This window comes from Lampetra planeri, chromosome 55 (assembly GCF_965212315.1).
Source record: "Lampetra planeri chromosome 55, kcLamPlan1.2.h2, whole genome shotgun sequence".
Taxonomy (NCBI): domain Eukaryota; kingdom Metazoa; phylum Chordata; class Hyperoartia; order Petromyzontiformes; family Petromyzontidae; genus Lampetra; species Lampetra planeri.
In genome coordinates this window covers 1,534,574-1,548,648 of record NC_136161.1, presented here as the reverse complement: position 1 = coordinate 1,548,648, position 14,075 = coordinate 1,534,574, and the positions used below count along the sequence as shown (strand labels likewise).

General features: G+C 49.1%; 1 protein-coding gene across 1 annotated transcript in view; it reads right to left on the bottom strand.

Moving 5' to 3' along the window:
• Nucleotides 1–7,143: 7,143 nt before the first annotated feature.
• LOC144735439 (interferon-induced very large GTPase 1-like) overlaps nt 7,144–14,075 on the bottom strand; it is a 57,371-nt gene continuing 50,439 nt past the window's right edge. The window contains exon 6 of the mRNA XM_078617841.1: nt 7,144–12,702. Coding sequence (XP_078473967.1) covers nt 7,854–12,702 — 4,849 coding nt within the window. The 3' untranslated portion in view covers nt 7,144–7,853. The remainder of the gene's footprint in view (nt 12,703–14,075) is intronic.

The window sequence follows — 14,075 nt, the reverse complement described above, 5'->3', positions numbered from 1 at the left end:
ACCTTTTAAAACAGTCTGCTTCAGCAGCAGACCACGCTTTCCCACCTGATGACGGACGCTTGTGTTGCGCCCTAAGCGTCGTGATTTATTTTATTTTATACCTACGTGACTTTACCGAAAGAACCAAAGAGTACGTGGTAAATCGCTTTTTACAAATTGCCTTTCTTTATTATATTGTAGTAACGCTTACGACTCGTTGACACCGGAGTTGGAGGCACACTTGTTTATTTGAATACCAACTTTGTGACATACACAATTGAGGGGGTATCGGCCCCCTCACCCGTCTATCTGAGGACACACCTCTAGGCTAACCTTAGCCTGCCTCTGAGTCCTCCACTAATGGGCTAGGGGAGGCTATCTTGGCCCGACACTGGTCAGTCGGGCCCGGTACCCAGAGTCCAGACCAGCACTGGCTCTGGCTCTGGTACCACGCCACTGGCTCGAGCCTGCGCGGTCCTGATAAGGACGGCGTACCAGGGGGAGTCCAGGGCTCTATCTCAGACGTCTTCCTCCTCCTCTTCTTTAGCTAAACATCACTCCCGAGCCTCCCGATACATTCCCCTTTTATACACCCCCCTCCCTGAGGGGTGGGGCCCCGGGGGATCGTAACGTCCGAAGCGCGGACGTCGTAGAGGGCACCTGCCCGTGCACTGACGTAGCCCCGCCCACTGTGCTTGTTTACCATAGGCTGCCATGCATAACGGGCTCTCTGTAACAGCCCTACATCACTCCCCCCCACATAGCACGCAGCCGTCCCGGCTGCCAACACACAAAAATTTGACAATAAAGGTGCCTTCACCCCCTCACGTGTGCCTCACTATTTTTTGAACCATAACAGGAACCAGAACAAGACACAACAACAAGATGAGAAACAACCCGTCGCACCCCCCCGAATAAATACGAATTCCGTAAAAAAAAACAGCTTATATACAACCAGCAGGGAACCCACCCCGCACACACAACAAACGGTGAACCCAACATATGTACATCCGAGGAGCGGGAAACACACCATCCACACAACACCCAATAAACACAACAGCTATGTACACATTTTCCGGCCTCACAACAGTTTGCGCATTTTAGCGCGCGTCCTTGCAGCGGGCCCCTCACACGGGGTAACCCCGCGTGGCGGACCATCAGGTGGCGACTGTCCGTCTTGAGGTGAGCATTCCTCTGACTCCGCGTGACCCTCGGCATCCGCAGGAGGGGTGATCGGGCGTGAGCCCGTCACTCCTGATGCTCCTGAAGGTGGCACAGCCGGCAAGGCATTAGGTGAGAGCGACGGAGACGGACCCAGCAAGTCGGCCGACCCCCCACATGTTTGGCCACGCGCGTGTGAAGTGGGGTTGTGTACCGCAGCGAAGGGTTTTAATCTGGAGGGGTGCACGAACCATCGCCGCTTCCCCCACTTGATGCGCACGCACTGCGGACGTAACACCTCCACCACTTCCACAGGGCCCCGCCACGGCCGCACCAGTTTAGAGGAGGTTGCCAGTGGCACCTGGGGGCAGTGCAACCATGCCTTGTCCCCCGGCTTCCACTGCAGCATGTGCGCTCGACTCAATCTGAGGCGCTCATTTGCCTTCTGACGGAGGTCAGAGTTTTGCATTGCAGCATCCCGTGCCTCAGTCAATTTGTCCAGATTAAATTTAACGTGGTCAGCCAGATTAGTTTTTCCCTGCGGCACAGGGATCCGCAACTGGGCACGAACAGGCGGGTCTGGTTCTCGGCCGTACATGAGGTAAAAGGGAGAAAACCCCGTAGCCGCATGGGGTGCCATCCGGTACGCCGCCAAGACCCCCTGAATTTGTAGGTCCCAATCCGTTTGCGAGTCCGAAACTTGTTGTGATAACATGGACGAGATGGTGCGATGCAAACGTTCGACCATCCCGTCAGTTTGTGGGTGATATGGGGAGGTCCGAATTTTCTTTGTGCCCAGGAGATCGCAGACTTGTCTGAGTAGTTTACCGGAAAAATTTCTGCCCTGGTCGGTCAGCAGCCTCTCCGGAGCACCTTTGTCCAGGACATAACCCTGAACAAAGGCCTCCACGATGGCTGCTGCCGACTGGTTGGCCAGAGGCCAGGCCATAGGCCAGCGTGTAAAATACTCGACACCCGTCAACAAATATCTATTCCCTCTGGGGGTGGCGGGGAATGGTCCCAAAATGTCCAGAGCGACCAGCTCGTTTATCCTGGACACTTTGATCGATTGCAAGGGCGGGTTAGACTCCCGTGCCGGCGGTTTGCGTTGTGCACATTGAGGGCACGATCCCAACAAATCCCCAACATCCCTCGTCATGCCAGGCCAGTAAAAATCAAGTTGCAGCAAGGCGAGAGTCTTTTGGGTCCCCAGGTGTAGGAGGCGCTCATGAGCGGCCCATACCACCCTACCCCGCAACCCAGTAGGGACAACCAGCCGATGTCGACGTGACTTCCCGTCCCAATGCATTAGCAGACCTTGGCACATTTCCCATGCGTCGGAAGCACCTCTTTTTCCCCCCGCCGCACCGCCAACGCGACGTCGCCACCCGAGGAGGGAGACATCCTCCATCTGGAGGCGCCCCCATTCAATGACGGGCAACCCCAACAGGGAATCTTTGCCCTGTTGTTCGATCGAATTAGGAACCATTGCATCGTCGTCGTTGGCGGCCGCCAAGACAGGTACCGATGTGTCCCCTGGAGGCCTGCAACGTCCAGACCCCAGGAGGCATGCACACTCGGAGGTGGTTGGCAAGCGTGACAGAGCGTCCGCGTTGGTGTGGCGAACGCCCTTACGGTATGTGGTTTGGAAATCGTAATCCTGGAGGACCTCCAACCATCGGGACAATTGTCCCGATGGCTGTTGAACCCTCAGGGCGTACTGCAGTGCCGCATGATCTGTGCGGACGGTGAAATGCCGACCGTACAGATATGGGCGATACTGTTGGACGAAATGGACAATTGCCAACAGTTCCCTACGGGTGACACAATACCGTTGCTCCGCTGGAGACAACACCCGACTGCCGTACGCAACCACACGTTCCACGCCGTCAACCACCTGGGAGAGCACGCCCCCAATACCCGTGTTGCTCGCATCGGTGTCGAGCAAGAACGGTTTTGAAAAATCATGGTAAATCAGGGGAGGAGCGTTTACCAAAGCGTCCCGAAGGGAGCAAAAAGCAGCTTCCTCCTCCTGACCCCAGCAGAACCGAACCCCTTTAGATGTCAAAGCATGTAGGGGTTTGGCGATAGTCGCAAAATTAGCGACGAAGCGTCTATAATACGACGCGAACCCAATAAAACTCCTAACCTCTCCCACTGAGGTGGGAGTCGGCCAGGAGCTAACACACTGCGTTTTGGCGGGATCGGTAGAAATACCTGAGCGCCCCACGATGTGCCCCAAATAACGCACCGACTCGCGTAACAAATGGCATTTTTGGGGCTTAAATTTCAAATTAGCAGCCCGCATCTTTAGGAAAACTGCCCGCAACCTCTGGAGATGTTCCTCAAAAGTTTTGCCAAAGACAATGACGTCATCCAAATAAATCAGGCACGATTCCCATTGCAATCCAGCCAAAACCAATTCCATCAACCGCTGGAAAGTTGCCGGCGCTGAGTGTAAGCCCATCGGCAACCGGTTGAATTGAAACAGGCCGTGCGGAGTACGGAAAGCAGTTTTAGGCTTTGAATCATCGTCCAGAGGAAGCTGCCAGAATCCCGAAAGTAAGTCCAATGTGGAGAAGAATCGCGCTCCCGCCAAGGCGTCAAGCGATTCGTCCATCCGTGGGAGCGGGTATGCGTCGGCAACCGTAATTTTATTAAGGCGCCGAAAGTCAACGCAAAACCGCAACGAACCGTCCTGCTTCTTAACCAGGACGATCGGCGCTCCCCAAGGGCTGTTGGAGGGAGAAATGATGTCGGCGGCTAGCATGTCATCAACAGCCGATTTGACATGGTCCTTTTCGGCGGGACTCAACCGAAAAGGATTCTGGCGTATTGGCGCGCTGTCACCCGTATCAATATGGTGACGCAGCAGATGAGTGCAGCCCAAATCGTATTTATCCCGACTGAAAACGTCGGAAAATTCCCTCAGTAGTGTCTTAAGACGTTGGCGCTCTAAATTTGACAGGTCCGTCGATCCCGCGCAAAGCGCCTCGAGCCACCCTTCATCGCTGTCCGAATGTGGTCGCGGTGCAGGGACAGCGCCGACATGACTCGCGACGGGTTCCTCACAGGGCACCGGCGTTGCGTGAGCAAGCACGGTCCCCTGTGGGACCACCACCGTCTGCGAGCCCACATTGAGGACCGCGATGAAGGGTTCACCTTCCCCTCTCACTATGGTCTGGGCCGGGAGTAAATTAGGTCCACTGACCCCGGCCCTAGACGGTCCCAGCAGAACCCCTTGAGCCCCAATGCCCTTAGCGAAGGGCCGCCGAAGTTTCAAAGGAATTAACATTTGCGCCCCCGGAGGAACGCGCACCGTTCTATCTACGAACGCCGGCACCGTCGCGAACGCCGTCCGGCTCGTAGCGGGGGATGGCAGAAACGCCATGCGTCGGCCCGATGGGAGCTCAATGCATCCCTGGTCGATTAATATCCTAATCGGCATTTTGGCCAGGAAATCCGTCCCCAGCAGGCACGGAACCGCCAGCGAGGAGGAAACAAAAATCGGCCCAGATAATTTAATATCCCCGACACAAATCTGGGCTCGAATTTGTCCGATGATGCCAAGTGAACCCCCGTTAGCAGCAAAGAATGGTACATTAACAGGCATCAAAGGACGGCTCTGGGCAGGGAGAATGTTATAAATCAACTCCGAAATAATGGTCGCCGATGCCCCTGTATCGACCAGGATGCGCACCTCGACCCCATCGATGTGACCCACAACGGCCGACGACCCCGATGACGCGGCTACAACCCGATGGGCCAACACGGACCACTGGCTGGGTTCAATGTGAGTACCCAGAGCGGTGCGTGTTGGTGCCATGGTACGCGATATTTGCCCCCCCTTCGCTGCGGTGTTCGAGTGTGTGACTGGCGTGTGCGTGGGCCAAACATGAGGGGTGCCGCGACTCGCCGGATTATGATGGTGGAGCTTGTGACGAGGGCCGGCGTCCCGTTGAGGTGTCGTTCCGCGCTGCCGAGGAGAGCGGCACCCCGAGGCGACGTGGCCCCGGATGCCGCAGTTATAACAGCGTGGAAGCGCTGGTGGCGACGATGGACGTTGTAGACGGCTTGAACCGGCCCGGTCCTCCCGCGCTCCCGCTCCGTGCTGCCGTCGATGGTTGATGGCGCAAACCTCTTCCGCCGGGAGGGTGGCCGCAGCGACGGCGCGCCCGCTCGCCGCCTTGCTGGCCTTCCGTCGTTGAGAGGACAGGTTTGCGTGGAGGAGACGGGCCGCTTGGAGGGAGCACATTTCTGCATCGTCCTGTGCGACAATGACGATGTCTAAGTCGTCCGCCAGCAAAAGTATCTTTTCTGTCACCATGGCGTCGATCCCCTCGTCGTCCATTCGTGGAAAGGCTTCCTTTGCCAGCGCCAGGAGGCTTGTACGGTACGCCAGGGGCGACTCCTTCGTCCCCCGCTGGCGATCGTAAAAGAGTTGACGACAGTCCGATGGTGGCCCATACACAGCGGACAGCACTTGCATCGCCTTCCGCAGCGTGGAACGCCTCTCCTTCGTTGCCGATGTTAGTGTGGCGAGGGCGTCGCTGTCGAGGAGTGCTGGCAGTGCTCGGAGAGCCTCGGCGTCTGTCCACTGTGCCATCTCCTGGTGAGCGAGGAAGCGCCGCTGGAAGCCGCCCCAGTCGCCCTCCTCGCCCACAAATTCTTTGAGCGGCGGCAGTCGCTGATGTAAGGCAGCGGCTGCAGAGGACGATCGCGCTCCCTCGTCTCCCTCACTCGACTCAGCGTCGGCCCGAAGCAGCGATGGCATCGCCGGTCGCACCCGTGGTGACGCGGCAGGCACTGTACTCCCGCCGTTGGACGCGATGCTTAGAGCGGCCACGCCCTCAACAGCAGCTGCGGCGATGGCGGGAGTTTCAAAATGTTGCTCCGTTGAAATGGCGGGAAGGCGCTGTGGTCGTTGGCTGCTGTCGCCTCGTGGCGGTCCCGCAGCCCCCAGCCGCGTGATGTTGTCGAGCATGGCTGCTGCGGCGTACAGCAGCTCGGCCAGCTTCGCGTGCGCCTGCCTCAGCCCCTCCGTCGACGGCTCCCCTTCCTCCAGCTGCTGTGGCGTGGATGCACCCAGCCCCGGCTGCTCGATGGCATCTTCAGCCATCTCGGGCCCTCCAACTGCAGCGGTGTCCTCCGCCCCTGGTACCCCGACTCGAGTCGTCCGGCGTGTATCCATGTTCGTACTTTGTTTCACTTCTGACGCCAGATGTAGTAACGCTTACGACTCGTTGACACCGGAGTTGGAGGCACACTTGTTTATTTGAATACCAACTTTGTGACATACACAATTGAGGGGGTATCGGCCCCCTCACCCGTCTATCTGAGGACACACCTCTAGGCTAACCTTAGCCTGCCTCTGAGTCCTCCACTAATGGGCTAGGGGAGGCTATCTTGGCCCGACACTGGTCAGTCGGGCCCGGTACCCAGAGTCCAGACCAGCACTGGCTCTGGCTCTGGTACCACGCCACTGGCTCGAGCCTGCGCGGTCCTGATAAGGACGGCGTACCAGGGGGAGTCCAGGGCTCTATCTCAGACGTCTTCCTCCTCCTCTTCTTTAGCTAAACATCACTCCCGAGCCTCCCGATACATTCCCCTTTTATACACCCCCCTCCCTGAGGGGTGGGGCCCCGGGGGATCGTAACGTCCGAAGCGCGGACGTCGTAGAGGGCACCTGCCCGTGCACTGACGTAGCCCCGCCCACTGTGCTTGTTTACCATAGGCTGCCATGCATAACGGGCTCTCTGTAACAGCCCTACAATATTATAAAAAAATGTAATTTGCATGTTATAGAAATAGTTTTAATTGGAGATTGACGTATGTTGAACTTCTTTCACACCGTACGTAGCCAACCGTGGTAACCGGAGGACCTGGAATTTAAGGTCACGACGTTTTCAGGACCGTGTTCTCAAAATTAAACAGGTGCTTACTGTGACACTTAGGAGATTGTTTTAAATATTGAAACCACAGACATTCAGTATCACTCTGAGATATTAGTGATTCCATTCTGGATTTATTAGGCACACATGGGATTACAAGCAACACCACTTGATTACAAGCATAATAAACACAGGTATAAGAACTGTGTTATTAAAGACAGATTAAAATCACCTCACCCTTAGCACAGCCTAAATGTAGATTACAAAAAAAAACCTTAAAGTTCCAGACAATGACCTGGAATAGAACATAGTATAACCAAAATGATGGATTCTTAAAAACTTTAATTTTGAAGATTTGTAACCACTTTTTTTCTGATTACAGTTGCACAAATGTATGACGAATAGTGTTTACGTACTGGCTTTCCATATACATAGGCCTCGCCCTTTACATTAGCTACTTACATCTTTTAACACATAGTCTATTTACTCGTGGCCATTACTTTCAGACACTGCTGTAAGCTAATTGTCATGCCCTTAACCCATGACGATAACAGTAATATCTTGCGATGATTAACAATATAACTTGTATTTATAAGTAAACTAATAACAGCAACCACACCCCAAAACAACATGCGCTAACAAAGACAGGTGTGTTAGAACGATAGAAGACTACGGGGCCATGAGGAGTGGGCACAGAGACAACTTGGACAGGCAAGGGCGTGAATGAGGGGGTGTGGGGTGGTCGGAGGGGTTTGGGGGGTCTTGGTAATCTAAATGATGATGGGTGATGACTATGATTAACATTTTAACAAGCTACTGCTTTCACAATGTTAATGCGAATGATGTTTTCAAGTCTTCCTTAATCTTATTTTTATCTGTATCGATCTCTTTCCATGCATTAGGGATATCTGCTGGTGAAACATTGTGTTTTTCAGCAAATGCTTCATTGTATTTGCAGAACACGACCTTCCAGAAAGTCGTGGCCTCCAGGCTGGTGTCTGGCTGAATGCTCCAGGAGGCAAAGTAAGCATTGATAGTGCGGTATTCCTTGTAGGGAACCCATTGGTCATTTGTACCTGAAATTAGAAAATCCCTATTTCCAGCAACATCTGTTGTGCAAACTTCAGCTACCAACTTTTTGTTAGAAATTATACGAATGCCATTAAGGCCTTGAGGATAATGCAGCTCCGCAGAGTGTGTCTCGTGTCCACTACCTCCCTGGTCACAAGGCACCCCACAGAAAGGACACTGCTTCTCACAGCCTGCCAGACTCTTGTAGAGCTCGATGTGCGGTTGCACAGGGAGACGACTCAACCACGCCGCGCACCCGGCGTCACTGGCGACACTGAACCCTTGTAACATTTCTTCTTCAGCAGAGTCCAACGAACTCTTGAGTTCTTCCGAAAATTGTTTGACACTTTCTTTGTCTTTGAACGATAAAGACCCAACTATGTCAATTAAATCTTTATTGATAATAATATGTTTGAGTAGACACTCGCCCAAGCTCTCTGAGAATTTAAAAAGTGTGGTCGGAGTGGCTATTTGTTTTGTGACAGATTCCACAGATTTCTTCACTTCATTGATCAGATTGCTCAAAATGGCGCTTGAGAGATGGTACATCTGAGAGTGTGATCCATTATTTCTCTGGCAGTGCTTTATGACCTGAGCCTTTATCCATTCCTTTGTAAAATCTGCATATTTGTTTATGTATCTGTAGTAATTTTCAAAGTCGTCCTCATCGACCAAATGAAGGTGTATGGCTAGCTGAAGGTGTTTTCGGCTCAAAAACGTAGGGCCACCACTATCGCTCTTCACATTCGTCGCAACATCCATCCCCAATTTGTTGTCGACAGCCTCCAGCAGAGACTGCTTCAGACACTTGTTACAAAAGGTATTTGCATGTTTCATATTTTCATCTCCTTGATGAAATAGCTCCTCAAAAATGACAAAATATGACTCCTTAATTGTATTAATCTTAATATTTGGATCATTGTTGTGATAATAAATGTCATGTTGTTTTTGCCAAATGTCTATGGCATGAAAACAAATGAATACCATGACATCTATTTCAAATTCTTTGCTAAATATTTTATTGTGCTGTTGTTCCAGTTCATTACTGATGTGTTGCAGCAGATCTTTATTATAGGTTGAGCAATAATCATTCATTTTTATTTTGTCCTCAATACACTTCATGCTGCTTTCAATAATAATACGTGAAACTTTGTTCAACTCGTACACGATTGTATAGTTTTTCATTGTTATCGTATTCCGAATCTTGCTTAAAATATTTACGTTATTTCTTGAGTGCTCAGGTTTTAGTTGAAATTGGTTGTTGTCAATTGTTTCAAAATATTTTGCAGGGCTTGCAAATTTACGCAATTTCACACCAGCAGCTTTCTCATTTTCTAAATAACTGTTACCCAGTGAATTAGTCATATCGATGTAAACATTGTGTCGAATCAATTTAAATTTTGGCAGGTGTGTAACCACTTTTGACCACATGTTGTTATACTCTGTTTTTAGATGTGTTTCGTCTAATTTAACTGTATCCTTTTTGCAGCGCTGAAGGAGTTTACAGACTTCCGATCCAATTGTCTTTTTACTCTGGGTTTCAAGTTCGTGAATGGAGTGTCCAGACTGTCTCCTACAAATCAACTCCAGGAATTTATTGAAGGCTTCTTCTTGCAACTTCATGCCAACTTGATTAGTGCTGATGTTGAAGTCCTCTTTGTATTTCTCAACTAAATGTACGTTATTATTGCTTTTGTTTTCAAAGTAGCTTATTATTTGTTTCTGTAAGTTGGCTTTTCCTGTTGAAATCTCATTGCCTAATTCAAGTTCCAACTGTTGAGAAAGTATGTGAAGATTTTCATATTTACAACTGTTTATGTAATTCTTTCTCTCTTGTGTCCAAGAAATAATGTCATTACGAAATTCCCATTCCCAGCCTGTATACTGAATGCACAGTTGGTTGTAAGCATCGGCAACCAAGCTGTTTTTGAAACTGAATATGAAGTTCTCTTTCTTCACTGCTTCCCAGATGCTTTCAATCCAAGTGCTGAACTCTGACAGTTTTGAAGCTTTCTGTATTTTTGTTCTCTTTTTAATATACTTTATCAGGTGCTGTTTGAGTTGAAAAACCTGATCGCTGTATGCAGCACTGACTGCAGCCATTGGAGGGGTTCCATGCCAGAGACCAGGAATGTACCAGTTGTCCCGACTCACGTCGTGCTCCATGACGTCCATGAATTTACTGTAAGTGGACTCCTTGTGCTCCATTTTTGCAGCTGCCACCGTCATGGCATTCAGCTGATTAATAAGACATTTCTTGTCTCTCATGTTCTTGTCAGAAGCAGCGACATCGCCTGAATTCTGATGCACAAATAGGCACTTTGGTTTTTTCCCGACTTCCGTCATTCGTAGAAATGCATGGACAACGATTTGCAGAACATCTTTCAATTCTTCTACATTTTCCATTGCCAGATTAATAAGCGTGACATCACTCAAACCAATAACAACCGTGGCCAGCTCATTGTCATGCTCGTAGCTGTCATGAAGTGTTGCCAGCTCAGGGGCTTTCAGCCCTTCTGTGTCAATCACCAGGATGAAGTCACACTCCAGTTCTTGTCTCAGCTCATCGTCAATGCTGATAAGCTGCATGAAAGCGCCACGTGTGCAGCGGCCACTGCTCACTGCGAACTGCAGCCCAAACATGGTGTTGAGAAGCGTGGACTTGCCTGTGCTCTGCACCCCCAGCACGGTCAGGACGAACACGCGGGGGTCTCGGCCAAGCCTAGTCCTCACTGCCTTAAGCACGTCGGTCACCCAGCCAATGGGAATACAGCCAACGTCTCCATCCATTAACTCCAAGGGAAACCCCTCCAAGAACAACTCCGCAGCAACAGCTGGGAGTGTCGGTGCCTTGCGGTAGGCAGGTGCTATGGTATTGGGCGCTGCAGATATCTGGACTGATTTCGATGCTTCGTAAAACTGCCCAATTTCTCGTATGAAATGTTCCAATCCCAATGAACTAGACGTCATACATTTTTCAATTTCTTCCAATTTTGCTCCATTTTCTTTAGAATCAACATCTAGATAAACATATATTTTCTTGTAATCATCTCTTAACTTGGAAAATGTAACTCTAGATAGATCATTTAGTTTTAATTGCATCCACTGAAGAACAAACATTTTCATTTCTATTGACTCGTTCAATATAAAATCAACAAACATTTGCATCACATCTGAAAAACCAATTTCTTTCTGTTCTTTGCGAATTTGTGCTTGATTTGCTTTAATATAGTCATCATTGTACTGATGTCCGATGTTTTTCAAACGACTCCGTTCTTTGTTGGTATCTGCCCACTTGTGCCACAGATCTCCTTGTAAAGGGAGATATCGTTGTTTACTTTCTTTCACATTTGATTTAGATATTTTATCCATAATACGTTGAACTTTAGCTTTGCTTTCTTTGCATTTACTTTCAAATTCATCGATTCTAATATTTAAACTTCCTGCAACTTTGACCATGCTTTCTAATGTCCCATGGTTTTCAATAGATGTTAACAATCTTGTAATATTAGAACGTAGTTTTTTAGTAAATGCTGCGTCATTGTGTCGCCCTTTCTGAATAATTTTTGCCTTTATTTTCAGCTCACACAAACTGTTGGTGATTGCAATTGTATTGCCGCTTAGGTCATTTTCTTTCTGGTTGGCTTTTATAAATAACTGAGCATTCGAATTGGCAAGAATAGACATTTGTTTTACATCTACTTCTCCGATGTCAGTGACAATGAACAAGGCATTTGAGTTTGCTTTTAAAAACTCAAGCTGAACTACGTGATCCTTGGCATCACCACGGAGATTTAAAACGCTGAACTCTGTTTGGAAAACATCTATATTTGATTTTCCACAAGGACAGAACATAGCCATTTCAACTAGACCATCGGAACATTTTCGAGGGATATCACCACATTCCATTTCCCGATGAACAAAGAAATCATGGTTTTCATTGCTAAGAATTGAATTTAGCAATTTTGATTTAGAAGCACTACACTCTCCAACCCGAATAAATGAAATGAAAGTCATTGGTACGCTAACTAATGACTCCTCCATACTGGATGCATTTTCCTGTAGTTTCCAGTTTTTCACAACTTGTCTCATGGCCCACAACATAAATGTGATGTTCCCTTTGCCCGAATCGGGCAGTAAGAGAGGCAAGGCAAACTGACACTGGGCCATCTTCTGCATAAGCACCTGTTGTAAGAAGCTGTCAGCGCAGAGAAACACCACGGTTATCATGTCCAGTGGATTGATCAAATCGGCTGTCGCATCACTGCCTGAGCTGCTTGAATTGTCATCATCACTTGTATCTGCTTCTTCCACTCTACGCTGGCCATATTCTGTGTTTCTTGCCCTGGGATTTGCCCTCATTACATTCCTGAGGAAATGCTTGGAAAGTTCCTGAATATATTTAGGATATTCCTCGGAGCCAATTATTCTCAAAACATCATTTGTTGATATTTTTTGAGGGTAAAACTTGTCCAAAGTGAGTTTCTTCATAATAGTCTGAAATATTACTTTTGAAGAGGCAATTTTGACAACCTTGTCTTTATTACTACACGGCTCACTTCCTTCCAATATGGGGCGTCCTCCACTCTGTACACGAACACTGAAAAATAAACACGTCACGTTACAATGTTAAATATCACTTTCATTTTGTATAAATACAAATGTGGTATTCAGACAATTCTAATAAATTAATTACAGTCCTTATGGCTAGAGAGGTATAACATCATTACAAATATTTAGGTCTCGTGTTCTCCCTCACAATAACCAACAGAAGTGAATGTGTGTACTTCAAAGTTTATCAACATACATTATTGTTCTGTTTGTCAGGTGTTATTTGGTCATTTTAACTTCGAAATAAAATACTAATTGAGTTTAAGCTTTCGTGACTGCAGGAATCCATACTCTTTGGTTCTTTCGGTAAAGTCACGTAGGTAGAAAAATTTAATGAAATAAAAATAATATATCACGACGTTTCGATCGCAACACAAGTGATCGTCATCAGGCGAAACAACCCAGCAGTAGAACTACTTAAGAACACAGCGAGAGAGCTGCTACAACAAGGGTTATATATGTTTGAGGGAGGTGTAGCCTAAGGGCAAGCAAGCGGGGTCCGAGCTGGAACAGAGTCCCATCCCCACACGCAAGCACATCAGTTGTGTTAATGGGGGAGATTAGGGAGAGAGATTAGGGAGAGAGATTAGTATGTCAAAGTAAATGAGCTCCCGTCGCCGTATGACAGTGTAATAAAGGACTCTTTCTCATATGTCGATCTCCGTTGTCCTTTATTGGGTTCATAGAATCTCGTTACCACGGCGTCCTCGCTCAGGCCCGCGTCTCTCCCGACGATCACTCCACAGCCACTCTGCTGCTCCGATATGCAGTCTCCCTGCTGCTCTGCCTTGCAGCCACACCGCTGCTCCGCTCTCCAGCTTCACTGCTGCCCCGTATACAGCTAGCCTCCCACAGCCCGCTAGCTCTCTGCGTCTGACACCGATGGCTGACGGTGTCGACGTCTCCCACCGCGTGGCGACCGCGCCACTCTCTCCGTACAGCCCAGCGTGGCCTCCTCCCGTTTCACTCCGTCTCAACTCCCCGTTCCCCTTTCGGTTCTCTCCCTAAATCCTCTCTCCCACGTGACCCTGACTCCTCCCTCTCCCCACGTGACCCAGACTCCGCCCCCCCTCAATCCTTGCTCTCATTACAACAGCACTGTCGCCGCTCCTGTGCACCACCGTAGTGTTAGTGGGAGATTAGCACTATGTTAATTGGAGAGATTAGGGAGAGAGATTGGGGAGATTAGCAATCTTAATTTTGGAGCTTTCGTGACTGCAGGAATTATTCTTTGGTTCTTTCGGTAAAGTCACGTATAAAGATAAAATAATAAATTAAATAATAGCATACGACGTTTCGATTGCAACACAAGCAATCGTCATCAGGTATAATGAAATAGCGACATAAAATCTAACCAGAAAA